This window comes from Sus scrofa, chromosome 6 (assembly GCF_000003025.6).
Source record: "Sus scrofa isolate TJ Tabasco breed Duroc chromosome 6, Sscrofa11.1, whole genome shotgun sequence".
NCBI classification, from domain to species: Eukaryota; Metazoa; Chordata; class Mammalia; order Artiodactyla; family Suidae; genus Sus; species Sus scrofa.
In genome coordinates this window covers 152,444,689-152,461,794 of record NC_010448.4, presented here as the reverse complement: position 1 = coordinate 152,461,794, position 17,106 = coordinate 152,444,689, and the positions used below count along the sequence as shown (strand labels likewise).

At 42.4% G+C, this 17,106-nt stretch overlaps 1 protein-coding gene across 2 annotated transcripts in view; it reads right to left on the bottom strand.

The window, feature by feature from the left end:
• The window catches only part of LOC100524940 (cytochrome P450 2J2), a 30,443-nt gene that overhangs the window by 890 nt on the left and 12,447 nt on the right, over positions 1–17,106 (bottom strand). The window contains exons 3-8 of one of the 2 annotated variants that reach the window (XM_003127961.6): positions 16,928–17,077; positions 15,815–15,975; positions 12,832–13,008; positions 10,896–11,037; positions 7,676–7,863; positions 4,671–4,809 (exon numbers count right to left, since the gene is read on the bottom strand). In XM_003127961.6, coding sequence (XP_003128009.5) covers positions 4,671–4,809; positions 7,676–7,863; positions 10,896–11,037; positions 12,832–13,008; positions 15,815–15,975; positions 16,928–17,077 — 957 coding nt within the window. The remainder of the gene's footprint in view (positions 1–4,670; positions 4,810–7,675; positions 7,864–10,895; positions 11,038–12,831; positions 13,009–15,814; positions 15,976–16,927; positions 17,078–17,106) is intronic. The other variant, XM_013996310.2, reaches the window with a different exon arrangement.

Below are 17,106 nucleotides of genomic sequence, written 5' to 3'. Positions count from 1 at the left end.
TTTCAATTCTTAAAACTGTTGCAAAGTATAAGCAAGTCAATATCAGAACAAGGTGTCTCAAGTGTAAGGCATCTTTTCCTTGTGTCAGGTTCTCCTCCTTAATGACTGGGACTCTCTCTGCCATGGCCCCTCCTGCAGGGCAGGCCCCTTCTCATCAGACTGTGCTCTGACCCCCACTCCAGGTCTCCACTGCCCCCTCCCCTTCCTAAATGCCCTCCTTGTCCCACTTGGGCTACAACAGCCCTCACTGGTCTCTACCTCCGTTTCTCTTGTATGGGTCTGAATAACTTTCTCCCTAGTGATACATATTCACTGCAGAAAGGAAAAAGAATTGTGAAAAGCGTTAACACAGTGAAAGATGTCTGCATTCCAATAACCCCGACAGAACGCTTGTTAACATCCCCACTGCCCTCATCAGGATTCTCCTGCACACAGTCACTGGCATTATCTCTGTGGTTAATTATATGCACCGTTTTTGCTACTTTGCATTTTCCCTGTAATGAAATATTCTTCGTTAATTGTTAAAGTGTGCATGCCTCAATTTTGTCCTCTGTTTGTAAGAACTTGTTCAGCAAATATAATTAGAAAATATCAGCGAAAATGTTTAATAAATGTAAACATGTTTTAGAATTATATCATTCTCATATTATTTTGTGTCTGAGTTTCCCCCAATGTGTGTCTATTCATCTCTGTTCCCCCATCCTTATCTTTTTACCCATCACATATAGTACATGAGGAAATGTGTTAATGGTACCAGATCAGATTGTACTGTAAATACTTAAGATTCTGCTAGAAGAATCGAGATGCTGTGACAAAATTGGACTCAGAGATTCAAGTAGCAGGTTTAAACTACAAGTCCCATCAGTAACCAGCTCTGGGATATGAGCAAACCCTTTATTCTTACTGACCTAATCATTTCTTACTTGTCAAACATGTGAAATTTTCTTTCTCCTAACTACCTTAAGTAGATGAGCAAAGATACCAGTAAGATAGGAAGTGTGAATTTACTTTTTTTGTTTTTTGTTTTTTATTATAATTGATTTACAACGTTTTGTCAATTTTGGTTGTATAGCTAACTGACTCATTTATACACACACACACACACACACACACATATATATATATATATATACATTCTTTTCTCATATTATCTTCTATCATGTTCTATCTCAAGTGATTGGATAAAATTCTTTGTGCTATACAGTAGGACTTCCTTGTTTATTAATGCAAACTATTACATTTAGAATGAATTTACTTTTGAAATCATGAAAATGAGGGCTACTTGATTTCAAAGCTTCAGCCTGGATTACACGATGGTGGACTTTCTCCTTGGTGCACCTGCTGAACATCTGTAAATAACCAGGTCAATTACCTCATTAGTAAAATAAGAGAATTGGCCTTGGGTTTTGGGGAAAAGTTCTTCCTAGTCTTACTCCTATGATCCAATTATTATTATTATTATTATTGGAAAAAAAGAGGACTCAGCCTCTTACCTTTCAGGAAGCTGTCTGCTTCTTTGCTGGATCAAGGAGGAAAACCTTTTTTTTTTTTTTTTTTTTTGTCTTTTTGCTATTTCTTTGGGCCACTTCTGCGGCATATGGAGGTTCCCACCTAGGGGTCTAATCGGAGCTGTAGCTGCCGGCCTACGCCAGAGCCACAGCAACGCAGGATCCCGGATCCCAGCCACGTCTGCAACCTACACCACAGCTCACGGCAACGCCGGATCCTTAACCCACTGAGCAAGGGCAGGGACCGAACCCGCAACCTCATGGTTCCTAGTCGGATTTGTTAACCACTGCGCCACGACAGGAACTCCGAAAACCTTTCTTAAATTTTTAAATTTTATTTTTATTTTTTGCTTTTTATGGCCATACCCTGGCATATGGAGGTTCCCCCAGGCTAGGGGTCAAATCGGAACTGCAGCCACCGGCATATACAACAGCCACAGACACTAGGGATCTGGGCCGGGTCTGCGACCTACACCACAGCTCATGGCAACACCAGATTCTTAAGCCACTATGTCAGATCCTTAACCCACTGAGCAAGGCCAGGGATCAATCCTGCATCTTCATGGATACTAGCCGGGTTTGTAACCTGCTGAGTCAGTGGGAACTCACCTAGGAGGAAAAACTTACATGAGGAAAAATAGGTTTGCCATCCACCTGAATTGTGCACGTGTCCTAATTCCATCCCTGACTGACTTTTCTGGACCAAAAGTGAGATAAACAACTGTACACTAAAGAAGGGAGTGTGGTGGGAAAAAGCCCGACAGTGGTGCTGACGTTTTAACCCCGCACTTTTCAGGTTTCTGTTTCCTGCTCTGTTGGCAAGGCCTCATTCTGGCATAGCTGAGTTAATTTCCAAATTGCTTGCCTTGTCTGAATTTCATTCTTCTCAGGCAGAGAGAGAGAGAGACAGTAAGGCCACCTGATTGCAACAACAGCTCCATTTTCCTCCCTTTTCTGTACTACCTCATTTGCAATGTGATTTCACAGCTCTTATTAAAAATTATAGTATTCTGCCTTCCCCTTTACCTGGGGCTGACTTTATGACTCTCATGGGCTACAGAAAGCAGTGAGTCATGGTTGTCAGTTCCCAGCCTGGCCCTTAAGAGGCGCTGTGTGCTTCCGTTCTCCCTTGTGGGAGCTTATCTTCTACATATGCACCAGCTGGGCTAGCTTGCTGGAGGATGGGCGAGACCTTGGAATAGAGCCCCCTGTCCCATCTGAGTGATCCTGGATCAGGCTCCAGACACTTGACCTCCAAAGGAGGCAAGAGAGCCCAGTCAAGATTAGTTGATTTCCCTGCTCAGCTCTAGACTTGTGAGTAATAATACATACTTATTAAGTCATACCATTTTCCACCTTTGTTATGCAGCAATATAATAACTGATATATATATATAGGATATGAACCCAGTGACTCTTAAAATGGAAGGGCCTGTAAATGTGAAAATAAATTACATTCTAATTGTGCAAGAAAGAGCACTAGATGAGAACTAAGAAAACTTGAGTCTAAGACTGTTCTGCCAATTCCTTGAGCACATGATCTTCAATATGAATTCTTATTTCCAGTTTCCTTATATTAAGAAAGGAGATACTGATCCATTTCCTGTCTAACTATTAATAACTGGGTGGCTGTAAGACTTAAATGAGATAATCGTGTGCCAATGAAGTTTGCAATTAAATGGGTATGTTCCAACACTCAATTGCAAAAAACCCATCGAGGCAAAAATAATTATAATACTTGGAAAACACAGCTGAAACTGTGTACTGTAAGAGAAAACGTGAACCTCTTGTAAACAGGAGACTGGAAGGTATTCCTACATCTCATGTCTGCTTTCACATTAGGAAGGGACTTGCCCAATGTGAGCAAAGGTGACTCGGAAGCAGAGGAAGAAAGAGAAAGATCCAATCAGAATCAGTCCAGATACACTCAGGACAGTGTGTTACAGCACGAATGATCACAACTAAATGAGTTGACATTCCCGTCCCTCCCTTTCCGTGCCTTAGTGGCATGATCAAAGAAATGATATTGTCTCTGAAAACCAATCAATATTTAATTTAAATTAATGATAAGAGAACTATTATAAAATTCACAGTGTCAGCTCAGTGTAGCTTTTACTTACCTTTTTAGGAGACACTGCTAAGAAAAGCATAAGCTTTAGTTGTTGATAAACCTGGTTAACATTGAGTTCTAGCTCTGCCACAGAAGCTTGATGACTTTAGATGCCATGGTGATCCAGCTAATCTTCAGTTTCTTTATCTGCAACGTGGTGACTGGAATTTGAACTTTGTCAGGCTACATTAGAACATATTCTTCTTAGGATTTTTTTTTCTTTTCTGCTTAATTCAATGTCACATCCTCAGGGCTGAATGTTTGACACATAATAGATGCCCAGGAAATATTCAAAGAATTAAGAAACTGGAAAATTATTTGAAATGATCTCTGCAACTTTGCTAACGCAATACCTGGAAAACTAAAATATTTTCTCAACAATTTAATAATGTCATGAGTCAAAACACCCTTTAGGTGTGGCTGCCTTGAAAGCATGAGAGGCAGGTATTAACTCATCCTCTTTCATACCTTTCAAATTATGCACCAGGTACACATATTAACTAGATTTTTAAAGGGTCATTAGAATTTAAAGCAAAAAGACTGCTTCAGGGAGCACTTGCAGAGTCTAGTCCTACCTAGTTACCATGGCACTAAGAGTCATTACTGATGCCCATAATGAGAAGCAAGCAGCCCCTTTCCTTGCTCCTCCCCCACCTTCTTAGAAATTGGCCCTGGTTCTTTGTGAGTAGGTGGGTCTTAAAAAACAAACAAACCAAAACAAACAAAAAGACCCCAAAACTTATATTTAAAAACTATCAAGTGGCAAAGGTCCAATCTTCTCTGTGGACAACAGGAAGGGTCTGAGCTTCTGTCCCCAGTGTTCTTGGGACCAGAATAACATGAAGCTGAATCTCCATCAGAGTCAAGCAGAGGCTTAGGAAGTAAGGGCATCAGTCCTGGTGATGCTCTGCCCAGGGACTCCTGGGAACGACCAACAGCAAGAGGGAGCCAGGCTGGGCAGGGAGACCTTTGAAGTGAAGCAAAGCCCCACAGGGAGAAGAGTGAAGAAGGGATGAGAGAGGGACTCCCACATTCTTACTTACTGCCACTCACCTACTGAGAAAGGCAGAAAGGCTTCCCTTTTCTTAAACTTTCCATTCTCCAGAAAATGCTCTGGATTGAATGTGTCTGGGGTGGCCCACTCTGTGGGGTCGCTATGTAGTGCAGTCAGATTGGTTATGACCATCGTCCCCTGGAAAAGACAGCAAAGACTCAGGCAAGATCTGACCCACACAACACACCTGTGCAAAGGTGGGTCAGTCTCCAGGTCTCCCGCACCAAGGCTACAGTACCCTGAACCCCCTCATTCACTGCAACCCACCATCTTCAGAGCCCAACCCCTAGGACCCTGCTGTATGCCATGCATGGCTACAATGATGGACTGGAATTGTCTGCTGGGAATGCTACCAGGGAGGTGCGATTACTCTTGACTGCAGGTGGATCTCTACATGTCAGTGCAGGACATGGAGGGAATATGTGTGCATCAAAGGAGTGAATAATGTAACTGGGGCCTGTCAGTTCTGTACCAAAATTAACCCAGCTTCTCCGGGAAGTGATAACTATGGCAGCTCTTCCCAGGTAAAAATTTCTCCTATGTCTTTGTTTCTCCATTCTCTTCCCTCCAATGTCTAGTGCAGTCCCCAGGAGGTTTAATAATAGATTCCCTTACCCAAGAAAAGGAGCCAGCATCCTCCCAGGGACACAGCAAAAAACCCAGGAGTCCCCCTTTTTGCTTCCTTTCCCCTCAGTCTGCCTTCATCCAATCTTTAGCAAGGCTGGTGCATTTTACTTGAAATTTCTCTTGATTCTGTCACCTCTATTTAAGTCCACCACTGCCACCTGGGTCTAGGTGACTATCTTGGTTGCCTGTACTCCTGTAATAGCTGCCTAATTATGGCCTGTATCCTCTCTTGCCCCTTCCATTGGGTTCCACATGCTGAAAGCAGAGTTTTTTGTATATTATTTCAATTCAATATACCACCAATATACCATCCACCCTCCACACCTAGAACTTGAAGCATAATCTTCAATAGCTCCATCTCCCTTAGATCAAGGACACATCACCTGAGCCCTGTCTGAGCCACTCCTCCTGCCTGCATTCCCACTACATCAGGCTTCTCATTTCCAGGCCTCTTTACATGCTGTTCACCTTGCTGGAATGTCCTTCCTCCCCACTTTGTCAGTGAGGTAGCTCTGAAGCCTCCTTTAATCCTCAGATCAAATGTCATCTCCTTTTGGAAGCCTTCTCTGCCCCATCCTGCTCTCACTCCCCATTGCAGATAACCTGCATCATTCTATAAACTAGTGACTTTTTTTCCCCTTGGGCAGTTAACACTGTTTATAATTATAAATTTGCATGATTATTTTCCTCACGGTTGTTTTCCCATACCTGATCACTTTAGGTGCATAACAAACATCTCTTGAAATAATAAAAAATAATAACTGCTATTTTGAGTACTTTCTATACAAAGCACTAGATGGATTGTTCCATGTGCATGGTCTCATTTTACCACAACGTATGAGGGAGGTTTAAGTACAAGTTTTCAGCTAAAGAACTGAAGCTCTGAGAGGTTGAATATGATGTCTCACATGGTGGGAGGAGGCTGAACCATGCTTTGAACTAGGTCATTTAACATCAAAGCTATGGCTGCCAGCCTCTACAACATACAATCAATGACAGCTCTTCCAGGTTCCCAGGATTCTTCAGGCAGATGTTAAAAATTTGCAATAGAAAGTAGTCTTTTGAGCTGGACTGTTTCCTTTGAGCTACATGAATTGCTATAAAAATGCAAAGAGAACCTGTGAAATCACTTACAACTCAGATCTCATCAACAAGATGGTCAATTAGCTAGAAAATACTGAATGCAACAGTTTCAGGAACAGGTGGTTTTCCTGGCACTGAAGAGGTGGTGACCAAAGGGTGTCCAATGGGTATGTACTTGTGGTTCTGCCTCTTGAGATTGTTCCCAGTACCACACACACAGAAGGACTTTGACAAATTAGGGTGCACCCCCAGAGGCCCACCACCAAGGTGGTGAGAAAGCACAGGAAGGGTAAACATGCAGTGTGCAGAGAGGACACTAGGGGGCACAGGAGAGCTGCCTGCCTGTACCCTGGACAGAGTAAGAGCAGAGTTTCCTTTACAGGGGTGGGGAATTTAACAGGGACCCAGGGAAAACTATTGTTATAAAGTCAAAAGCGAAGCAACTCCTGTGGAGAGAACACAGTGCAGTACAAAAAATATGAACCTGGGAATCAGAGTAGCTCTGCTTCTGGAACCCAACTCTTGCCACTATACAGCTGAGAGATCCTATGTAAGATTAATCACTCTCTGAGACTTGGCTTCCACATTTATAAAATGAGAGTAATAGGATATTCTGAGGACTGATCAAGACATTCTGAAAGAGCCTGTATGGTCCATGGTACATAATCACTGCTGAATCAGCACTGGTCCCTATCTCTACTGTTCTGATACTTAGTACTGCTCAGGCTTGGCTTGGTTTCCCTTGTGAGGTGATAGTCCCATCACGGGCTGTAAGTCAGAGCTGGAAGGACACCTGTGGGGATATTATGTTAGAATCTCCAGCATTGATGTGATATTGGGTCAGGTGGTCTCAAATTCCCCTTCATATTTCAATATTCTATTTCCCCAGGATTGGGAAGCAGAATTTTCCAAACTAATTCTAGCACATTCCTAGTCCTGTTAGAATATCTAATAAGATAAAAAGTTGAACTTCATGGCAAAGTCTGACTGAGAATTACTGTTTGCTGTATCCCCATAAAGAGTCACAACACATATCTGGTAGTAAAACCCTGAGCAATCTCATAACAAAGAAAAGCCAGGCTTTGACTTAGGAATCCCTCTTCCTCTCTATAATACTTATTAATACCTAGTTGAACTAGCTTCCAAAGATCATATATGGAAAAAAAATAGTATTTTATCCAATATATCTCTTCCCCCCTGTGTGATTCCCAAGAACAAGAATACATGTCACTTTTCCAGTTAAGATTCCTATCATTGTAAAAGTGTAATTTGGAGATCTGAAGCTGCAGACTACCTTGGGCAGGTGGTATCCAGCCAGGGTGGTATCCTCTGCCACCTCCCGGGGCACGTTCAGGGGGATGATGTTGCCCATTCTCTGCACCTCATGGATGACGGCGTTGGTGTAGGGCATGGACTCTCGAGCTGCTGTGCTCGGCTGCTGTAATTGGCCAAGCACCCTGTCAATCTCAGCTTGGACTTTCTCTGGAAAAGCAAAGGTGGTTCCATTATTCTGATATTCATTAACTTTCTTTGACCCTGGTTAAGTTAAGGAATGGAAAATCAGGATCAAAATGGATAAAGTTATAGTAGGCTCTATAGAGGGAAGCAGTTGAGTGGAAACTGGACCCTGGTGTAAGACAAGTCTGGTTAGCAAACTCTTGTTTGTTGTGGTAAACTCTACAACATTCCTGTTGCAAGTTACTGAAATTTTTGAGCTCAGTTTCCTCTTCTTATTAGTGAGGATAAACTTATCTTCATCTTAAGGCTGTTTCAAGCTGTACATGAACTGATTTAGTGGACCATCCAACCCATGGAAAACAATGCTTATGTAGCCTCAATATGTTTTCCTCTTTTTCTATAACAATAGAGATTTTAGTCCAAACCTGGTTGCTTAGCTAAAGACTACATTACCTGAATTCCCTTGTGACTAAGTTCTTGCCAATAGAATGTTCACAGAAGGATGTTTAACACTTGGAACCTGCCCTTGAAAGGAGGATGTGTGCTTCCTTCTCCTTTTTCCCTTCCACCTGGTGGGAAGGCAGCCTCAGTGGTCAGCCATCTCTGAGAGTGCCTACAAGGGCGTCATTCTAGATACACAGAGTAATGCACTGGAAGGAGCTGAGACCCCCAAAAGTTCTGCAGAGTCCAGTTTATTTATTTTCAATTCAAAGAAAAATAATTTTAAAACTTCTAAAATTGCAGTAAAATACCCATAACATATAATTTATCATCTTCACCATTTATGTGTACAGTTTACTAATTTTAAGTATATTCACATAGTTGTGCAACCAATCTCAGAATTTTTTTCCTTTTTAAAAATTTATTTATTTTTTATTTTTTTAGGGCCACACCCATGGCATATGGAAGTTCCCAGGCTAGGGGTCTAATTGGAGCCACAGCTGCTGGCCTATGCCACAGCCACAGTGACAGGGGATCTGAGTTGCTTCTGAGACCTACACCACAGCTCACAGCAGCACCAGGTCCTAAACCCACCTATCGTACCCGCATCCTCATGGGTATTCGTCAGGTTTGTTACCACTGACCCACAACAGGAACTCCTCTGAAGTTTTTATCCTGCAAAATTTAACTCTACATCTAAGCAGCCTTACCTCCCCATGTCCCCATAACCCCAGGGTCTGACAATCACCATTCCATTAAAATTGGAATGATACAGAGGAGATTAGCATGGCCCCTGTGCAAGGATGACATGCAGGTCTGGAAAGTGTTCCATGTGTTTTTTGTATATAGAATGGATGATCAAAGTGGACCCGCTGTGTAGCACCGGGAGATCTACTCAGTGCCCTATGATAAATCTCTATGGGGATGGATGTGTGTATATCTGTCCCTAAATCACTGTGCTGTACGATAGAAATTTACACAACATTGTAAATCAACTATACTTCAATAAAATTTTTTTAAAAGCCCAATTATTTTAACTTATATTTCCCTTTGCTTTTCTTCTAAAATTGTTTCCCTGTGTAATATATTCATATGGCTGAAGGATTTTAGATAATTTGCTTTATTCTTTTCTGTCAAAAAATATGTGTTTGGAAATTAAACATTTTAAGTTTCTTGGAAAAAAAACCCCATCCCTTTACTTTCATTTTCTATGAATTAGACTTTTTGGTTATGTCATATAAATAGAGTCATACAGTATATATCTTTTTTTGTATAGGAGTATTTAGGTTAGCATAATGTCCTCAAGGTTCATCCATGTTGTAGCATGCGTCAGAATTTTTTCCTTTCGAAGGATGAATAACATTTGATTGCATTCCACATTTTATTTATCCATTGATAGGCAATGGGTTGCTTCCATTTTTTTTATGCTATTTTAGCCACTGTTATTTTGGAGCCTCTAATAGAGAAGTCAAAATTATATCCTAAATAAGTGGTTTTAAATGTACCATCATCTCTGTGTTCATCCTTACATCTTCTCTTTATGACTTTCTTCCTCCCTCTTACAAAGCCTTGTGATTACATTGGACCCACTGGAATAATCCAGAATAATTTTCCAATATGAAGATGCTTAACTTAATCGTATCACAACGTCCCTTCGACCACATAAGTTAGCATCCCTGGGTTCCAGAGATTAGGACGTGAACATCTTTGTGGGTCATTTTTCATTCTACCCCAGGGAATAAAAACAGTGGTGATGTTTCACAGAGTGGAGGAATAACCTTAACTCAGAACTGATGAGAGGACTAGAAAGCAAGATACAGGTTTAGGGTACTTGGCTTGAGACCTTGAGAAAGCCCAAATACAGCCTTGCCTAGCCTATTCTCTGCCCTCTGCACACACCTGAAGGAGCTTTACACAAAGGGAAAAAGGAACATAGTTTTGTTGTTGGTTGGACATGTGCCCAGTACTTACCCCTTCCCTCAGTTCCCCAGTGCAGAAGATGGATAAATTTGAGTTGGATGCAAGAGTTTAGCCTTAAGGGGGGGGACTTTGCCTTCCTTCCTCAACCTCGTACCATCCACTTTCCAGTATGACAGGAGAGAAGTAGGACGAAACCAAACTGGATGTTTAGCCTTTACCATTGTAACCCCTCTGGTTAATAAGACATCACTGCATCAGAGTCATCGTCTGTGACCAATTGGATTATTCATTCCTTCTCCTCAAGTTGGCAAAATGGTAGATTTCTTTCCATCTGCTGTCTAATTTCACTTTGTTAAATTAGGGAAATACATTTTATATTATCCTTCTAGGGAAGAGATGTGTTGGCCGAGAGGCACAGATAAGGACAACGACGTGATTTAGTGAGGCCACCATGCAGAGTGGGCACAGTTGAAGCTGAACAGGCAAAAAGAGGCATATCAGAGGACATGATATACCAGATGATGGCATTTGAACACTGTCTGAAGAAGGTACTTGATTACAAGGAGACCTGGCCCTATGACTGTCCCACCTGTCTCCCCATCCTAGCAGGCAAACCTCTGGCCTCACCTCTGGGGTACTGTGTTCCAAGGGGCCCCACCATGACCTGGCCCAGGCCCACCCACTGATGTGCTCACCTTGGATTTCAGGGTACAGGGCCATGTACAGCAGACCCCAGCGCAGTGTTGTTGACGTGGTCTCAGTTCCAGCAACGAAGAGGTCCAGGGTGCTACAGATGAGGTTTTCTTCTTGGAAACTTGAAGTAGCATCACCCTTATGCTAGAAAGTACAACAATTATTGGTTTATTCAGGTGGATCTTGGTTGTCACAACACATGGGGGGTCATCCTAGAGAGAATGTGGAAGGAGAGACCCCAGGAGAAATGACTTGCCCTTTGTCCATTGCAGGAGGCAGAGGCTCATTACTGCCACATCCTTATCACCCTCCTGGCCCAAGTGCTGGAAGCCTCTGTTACCTTTTGAAGATGAGAATCAAACAACTGATTTTTTTTTTTTTTTTACAACCACAGTCCAGGAGAGTATATTAGAACACTGGAAAACAGCCTTGGGTTCCAATATTACCCACATTCTTCACTATCTGTAGGACTTGAGCAAATTACTAAACTACTCTGTGTTTCAGTTTCCTGTTTCATAAAATACAAATAACAACATACACTCCTCAGATGGCACTGTGAATTACCTGAGGTGGAAAAGGCAGGCAGTAAATCCTCAAGGAATGTTTCTTCTGATACCAGAAAGAATGAACTAAATTTTTCTAAAGTACAACAATTCATACATCTCCCTGTTAATCTTTTCCTTTCTAGGTTACACTTTTCTGATCCCAACAGCCATTCTCGCATCCCTAGACCCTTCCTCCAGAAGTTTTGATGCATTGACATTCCTCTGTATGTGGTCCCTCCCTCACCTGCACACTTTACAATAAGTGACGTTTCCCCCTCAAAGGATAAGTCAGTGCTTCTATTAATGTTATGGCAATAAAGTGAAATTAGACAGCAGATGGAAAGAAATCTACCATTTTGCCAACTTGAGGAGAAGGGATGAATAATCCGATTGGTCATAGACGATGACTCTGATGCAGTGATGTCTTATTAACCAGAGGGGTTACAATGGTAAAGGCTAAACATCCAGTTTGGTTTCGTCCTACTTCTCTCCTGTCATACTGGAAAGTGGATGGTACGAGGTTGAGGAAGGAAGGCAAAGTCCTCCCCCTTAAGGCTAAACTCTTGCATCCAACTCAAATTTATCCATCTTCTGCACTGGGGAACTGAGGGAAGGGGTAAGTACTGGGCACATGTCCAACCAACAACAAAACTATGTTCCTTTTTCCCTTTGTGTAAAGCTCCTTCAGGTGTGTGCAGAGGGCAGAGAATAGGCTAGGCAAGGCTGTATTTGGGCTTTCTCAAGGTCTCAAGCCAAGTACCCTAAACCTGTATCTTGCTTTCTAGTCCTCTCATCAGTTCTGAGTTAAGGTTATTCCTCCATTCTGTGAAACATCACCACTGTTTTTATTCCCTGGGGTAGGCTGAAAAATGACCCACAAAGATGTTCACGTCCTAATCTCTGGAACCCAGGGATGCTAACTTATGTGGTCGAAGGGACGTTGTGATACGATTAAGTTAAGCATCTTCATAATGGAAAATTATTCTGGATTATTCCAGTGGGTCCAATGTAATCACAAGAGTCTTTGTAAGAGGGAGGAAGAAAGTCATAAAGAGAAGATGTAAGGATGAACACAGAGATGATGGTACATTTATGACTTTGAAGATGGAGGAAGGGACCATCAGTCAAGCAGTGCGGGCAGCCTCTAGAAGCTGAAATGTCAATCAGTGGGTTCTACCCTAGAGCCTCCAGGAGAAGCGGCCTTGCCAACACCTTAGCTCCAACCCAGTGTACCTCCTTTCAGACTTCTGACCTCCAGAATTATAACAGAATGAATATGTGTTGTTTTAAGTTCTCAAGTTTGTGGTAATTCGTTATAGCAGCAATAATAAACTAGAATCCCCTCATTTGTTCTTTAAGGTCTAAACTCGGGAAACAATTCTGGGTTCCTCACCTTTTCTATTTCCTGGAGGTAAGCCTCAATGAAGTCTCTTGCTTCAGCAGGATTCCAGTCTCTCCTGTGGTTTTCAATCACATGGGCAACAAACATTTTCAGTTTCTCCCAATTACTGAAGAGGGTTTGGTGGGGTCCAGGAAGGAATTTCATTATCCATGGAATGATATTGTAAATCTGATTGAAAAAGGAAAGAGTCACAGAAACAAGGTGGTTCCAGTTTTCCATTCTGAGACGAGGAAAACATCTTCTCTTTCCATCTCTTTTCTTTAACCTTTGGAGTCACTCTTCACTCTTGTTCTCTCTCTCTCAACACATTTCTCAATCCCCTGGAAAAGCATTTCCATACTCCGTCCAAAATGCAACCAGTTTCAGAATGCAACCTCTTCTCACCACGCCATGTGCTTTGTCATCCTTGCACAAGCCACAGACATTTCTTTCCTAGATGCTGTAAAGCCTCCCACAGTTTTCTTGGTTCTATACCTGACCCACTTCCCAGACTATCTTCCATGGAGCTGCCGGTGGGATCCGTTAACAATTTAGATCAGCTCATTTCCCTTTCTGGCTCTCAATCCTCCAGGGAATTTCCATGGCCTTTAGACAAATTCCACATCATTCCTGTCCTGGAGCTCTACGGGAGCTGGTCCCTCCCACTCCTGTCACCTCCTCTGCCATCCCTCTCGGCCATCTCACCCTGTCTTACTCTTTCCAGTCCATCCCCATGGGCCTCTGTGGTCACATCAAGGATGTTCTTGGTTAGGCGTGTGCATTCGCTGTTCCTTGCATGGAAATGCTCTTCCTCTGGAATCTGTGTGACTCCAGCCCCTTCCTTCACTGAGGTGCTACTCAAATGTCATCTGCTTGGACTTGTCTTACTCGCAGATCCTTACAATCAGCAGCACCTCTGACAGTCTCTTTCCATTCTCTAATCTTCTTTTATTTCACTTTAAGGCAATTGCCACTAATATGTATGTTTGTATATATATTTGCGTGAGTGTAAAACATATCTATCTATGTACTGTCAATGTTTCTATATATGTTAAACATACATATGAATTCTTCTGCCCACTCAGGTGTACTGTACTTGTGGGTAAGACATTTTACAGTGAAATAAAGAGGTTTTTGAATATATTTCTCTACTAATATCTGGTAGTAAACAAATAGTATAACACAATGGAAACTGACGAAACTTAAAATGAAACAGACATTGATAATTAGCTGTGCTCCTTTCTAGCTATAAGAATTTGGTAGGAGGTCCTATTGCAGCTCAGCAGGTTAAGAATACAACGTAGTGCCTGTGAGGATGTGGGTTTGATTCCCGGCCTCATTCAGTGGGTTAAGGATTCGGCGTTGCTTCAGGCTGTGGTGTGGGTTGTAGACGCAGCTTGGAACTGGTGTTGCTGTGGCTGTGGTGTAGACTTGCAGCTGCAACTCAGTTTCAAGCTCTACCCCGGGAACTTCCCATAGGCTGCAGGTGTGGCCCTAAAAAGTAAAAAACAAATTTGGCAGTAATAATAATAATAATAATAATAATAATAACAACAGTAGTGGTAATGTAATTTGTTACTACTTAGTTTAACTTGCTGCCAGTGGGGCCTCAGTGTTATGAGACATGCATGCATTCATGAGACATGCATAAAATCTATACAGCACTTAACACAGACCAGTAGACCACTATGTGGATATGCTTACACATTCCCACATTACATCAAGATGCAGCAGTTCGTCTTCAAAAGATGGCTGTAAAAATTACCTAGGATAAGTATGTGTGGTTGGATATCGAAGGGCCTGGATTATTTTGGGACTCTAAGAAATGCTTCTTACTCCTCCCCCACTGCTCTATCTTATGCCCAGGAATGTTTTTTTTCCCCTGGGAACTGAATTGTCAGCTGGGTACCCACTGAACTCTCATGACTTCCTAGGTTCTGTCTTAAAAGGAGGGATTAAATCAGAATTACTGAATGGGTGACTACCAAGATAAGAAGTGAGAATAAGGAAGGTTAATCAAAAATAACACTGACAGTTATCATAATAGCTCACAGGCATTATGCCTCTTTAAAGTGCCTAGAATCATGCAATCTGCTTTATCAGTTGTGGTGTGATGTGTCCATAAACTTCCAAGCAAAGAAGCGTATCACAAATAAATATGAGTAAATTCTCTTTTAGATACCAGAGAAGTGACCTCAAGACTGGAGGCGGAATTTCCCCTAGATGTGTCTTACAAGTCCAGAAATGTGGCTGAGAGACCAAGAAGGTAAGCAGAGTGATTGACAGAGTCACAGGCCTAGCAGAACAAACGTGCAGGGCAGGGCCCACCAAAGGGGTGAGGTTTGACCCCACAAAATCTATAACCTATGAAATAAGAAGATGGATAATATCAAGTGAGGATGGGCATGTAAGTCTTGCAATCACTTGGGAAAACTTTAAGTATTTTCATGCCCACATGTATATGCAAGAAAATTGAGAGGAAGTGTCACCATGAACATTCAACAAGAATGCTCACAGCAGCTTTGTTCAGACATCCCCACACTGGAAATCACTCAAGTTTCCATCAAAAGAAAATTGAATTTCAAGCAGTGTCATATTCATACAGTGGAGAAATAAACAGAATTTTTAAAAAGATCAACTAATCTATGAATCTCAAATCAGTGAGCCCAGAGAGAGGCAGGCACAGAAGATGACTTCTGAGGGAGGATGTAGGTGGTGGGCTAGGAGGGACATGGAGAGAAGATCTCAAAGGCCACAGTGATGTTGTGCTTTTTAAAGAAAACAACATAGGTTTCGAGGTATAGGACATGCAAAGTTTTTTGCTTCATGCGAATGTTAAAGTTTAAATTCAGCAGCAGAATGACCTCAAATGTGGTTGTGCTAAAGTCAAATTTACAAGGTTATATGTTAGGTTTTTTTTTTAAAGGACAAACCTGCCTATGTCAGTCATCAGCTCATTATCTTGATCAAAGATAGGAAGTGAGAACTGCCTCACCTGGCACCACACTGATGTCTGAAGACACATGACCTCATCCAGCAGCTTCAGCAGCTCCTGGAACTGATTATCCTGGTAGTCAAAGCGTTCTCCAAATGTGATGGAGCAAATGATGTTGGAAACAGCATTGTTGATTTTGAAATGAGGGTTGAAAGGTTGTCCTGGAGGCAGAAGAAGTGATGGGTCCTTCAGAAGGTTTCTTTCTATTTCCACTTTCTTTTTTTTTTTTTTTTTTTTTTTTTTTTTGCTATTTCTTGGGCCGCTCCGCAGCATATGGAGGTTCCCAGGCTAGGGGTCGAATAGGAGCCGTAGCCACCGGCCTACGCCAGAGCCACAGCAAAGCGGGATCCGAGCCGCGTCTGCAACCTACACCACAGCTCACAGCAACGCCAGAACTTTAACCCACTGAGCAAGGGCAGGGACCGAACCCGCAACCTCATGGTTCCTAGTCGGATCCGTTAACCACTGCGCCACGATGGGAACTCCACTTTCTATTTCTTTCTAGTCCACTCTACATGACATATGACATACCAATTACAGAAACACCTCAGTGGCCCTAGCATCCTACACAAGGTCTGACACACAAGTTCTCAGTCAATGCCTGGGAAGTCAAAATGATGACCAGCATTTAAAATAAAAACAATAATAAAAAAGGAGTTCCTGTCATGGCTTAGTGGTTAACAAACCTGACTAGCATCCATGAGGATGTGGGTTCAATCCCTGGCCTCGCTCAGTGGGTTAAAAATCCGGCATTACTATGAGCTGCGGTGTAGGTCGCAGACGCAGCTTGGATCCCACGTTGCTGTGGCTCTGGTGTAGGCCAGTGGCTACAGCTCTGATTAGACCCCTAGCCTGGGAACCTCCATATACCATGGGTGCAGCCCAAAAAAGACACAAATAAAATAAAATAAAATCAGCAAAGTGTTCAACATGCATCTTCTTCTGCTTAATTCTCAAGCTCCGTGAGGGCAGGTCATGGTTAGCTGTGCACTCTTATCCTCTCTGTGCCTTACACAGTGGTGGATGACAGACAGGTAAGTAGGCACTTATTGAGCATCTGGTTAGTGAATGAAGGAGCTCCAGTCCACAGCACTTGTTCTGTGGCACACTCACCATTCTCCTCTCCTATTGCCTGGATGAGGTACTGAGCCTCTTCCTGAATGCGTTCCTCTAAGCTCTTCTTTCCTAAACCAAAGTTCCTCAGTGTTGTCAGGGCGAACCTTCTTTGCTCCTTCCATACCTGGCCATTGGACATGACCACTCCTGGGAAAAGAGAGCCAAAGTTATGAAAA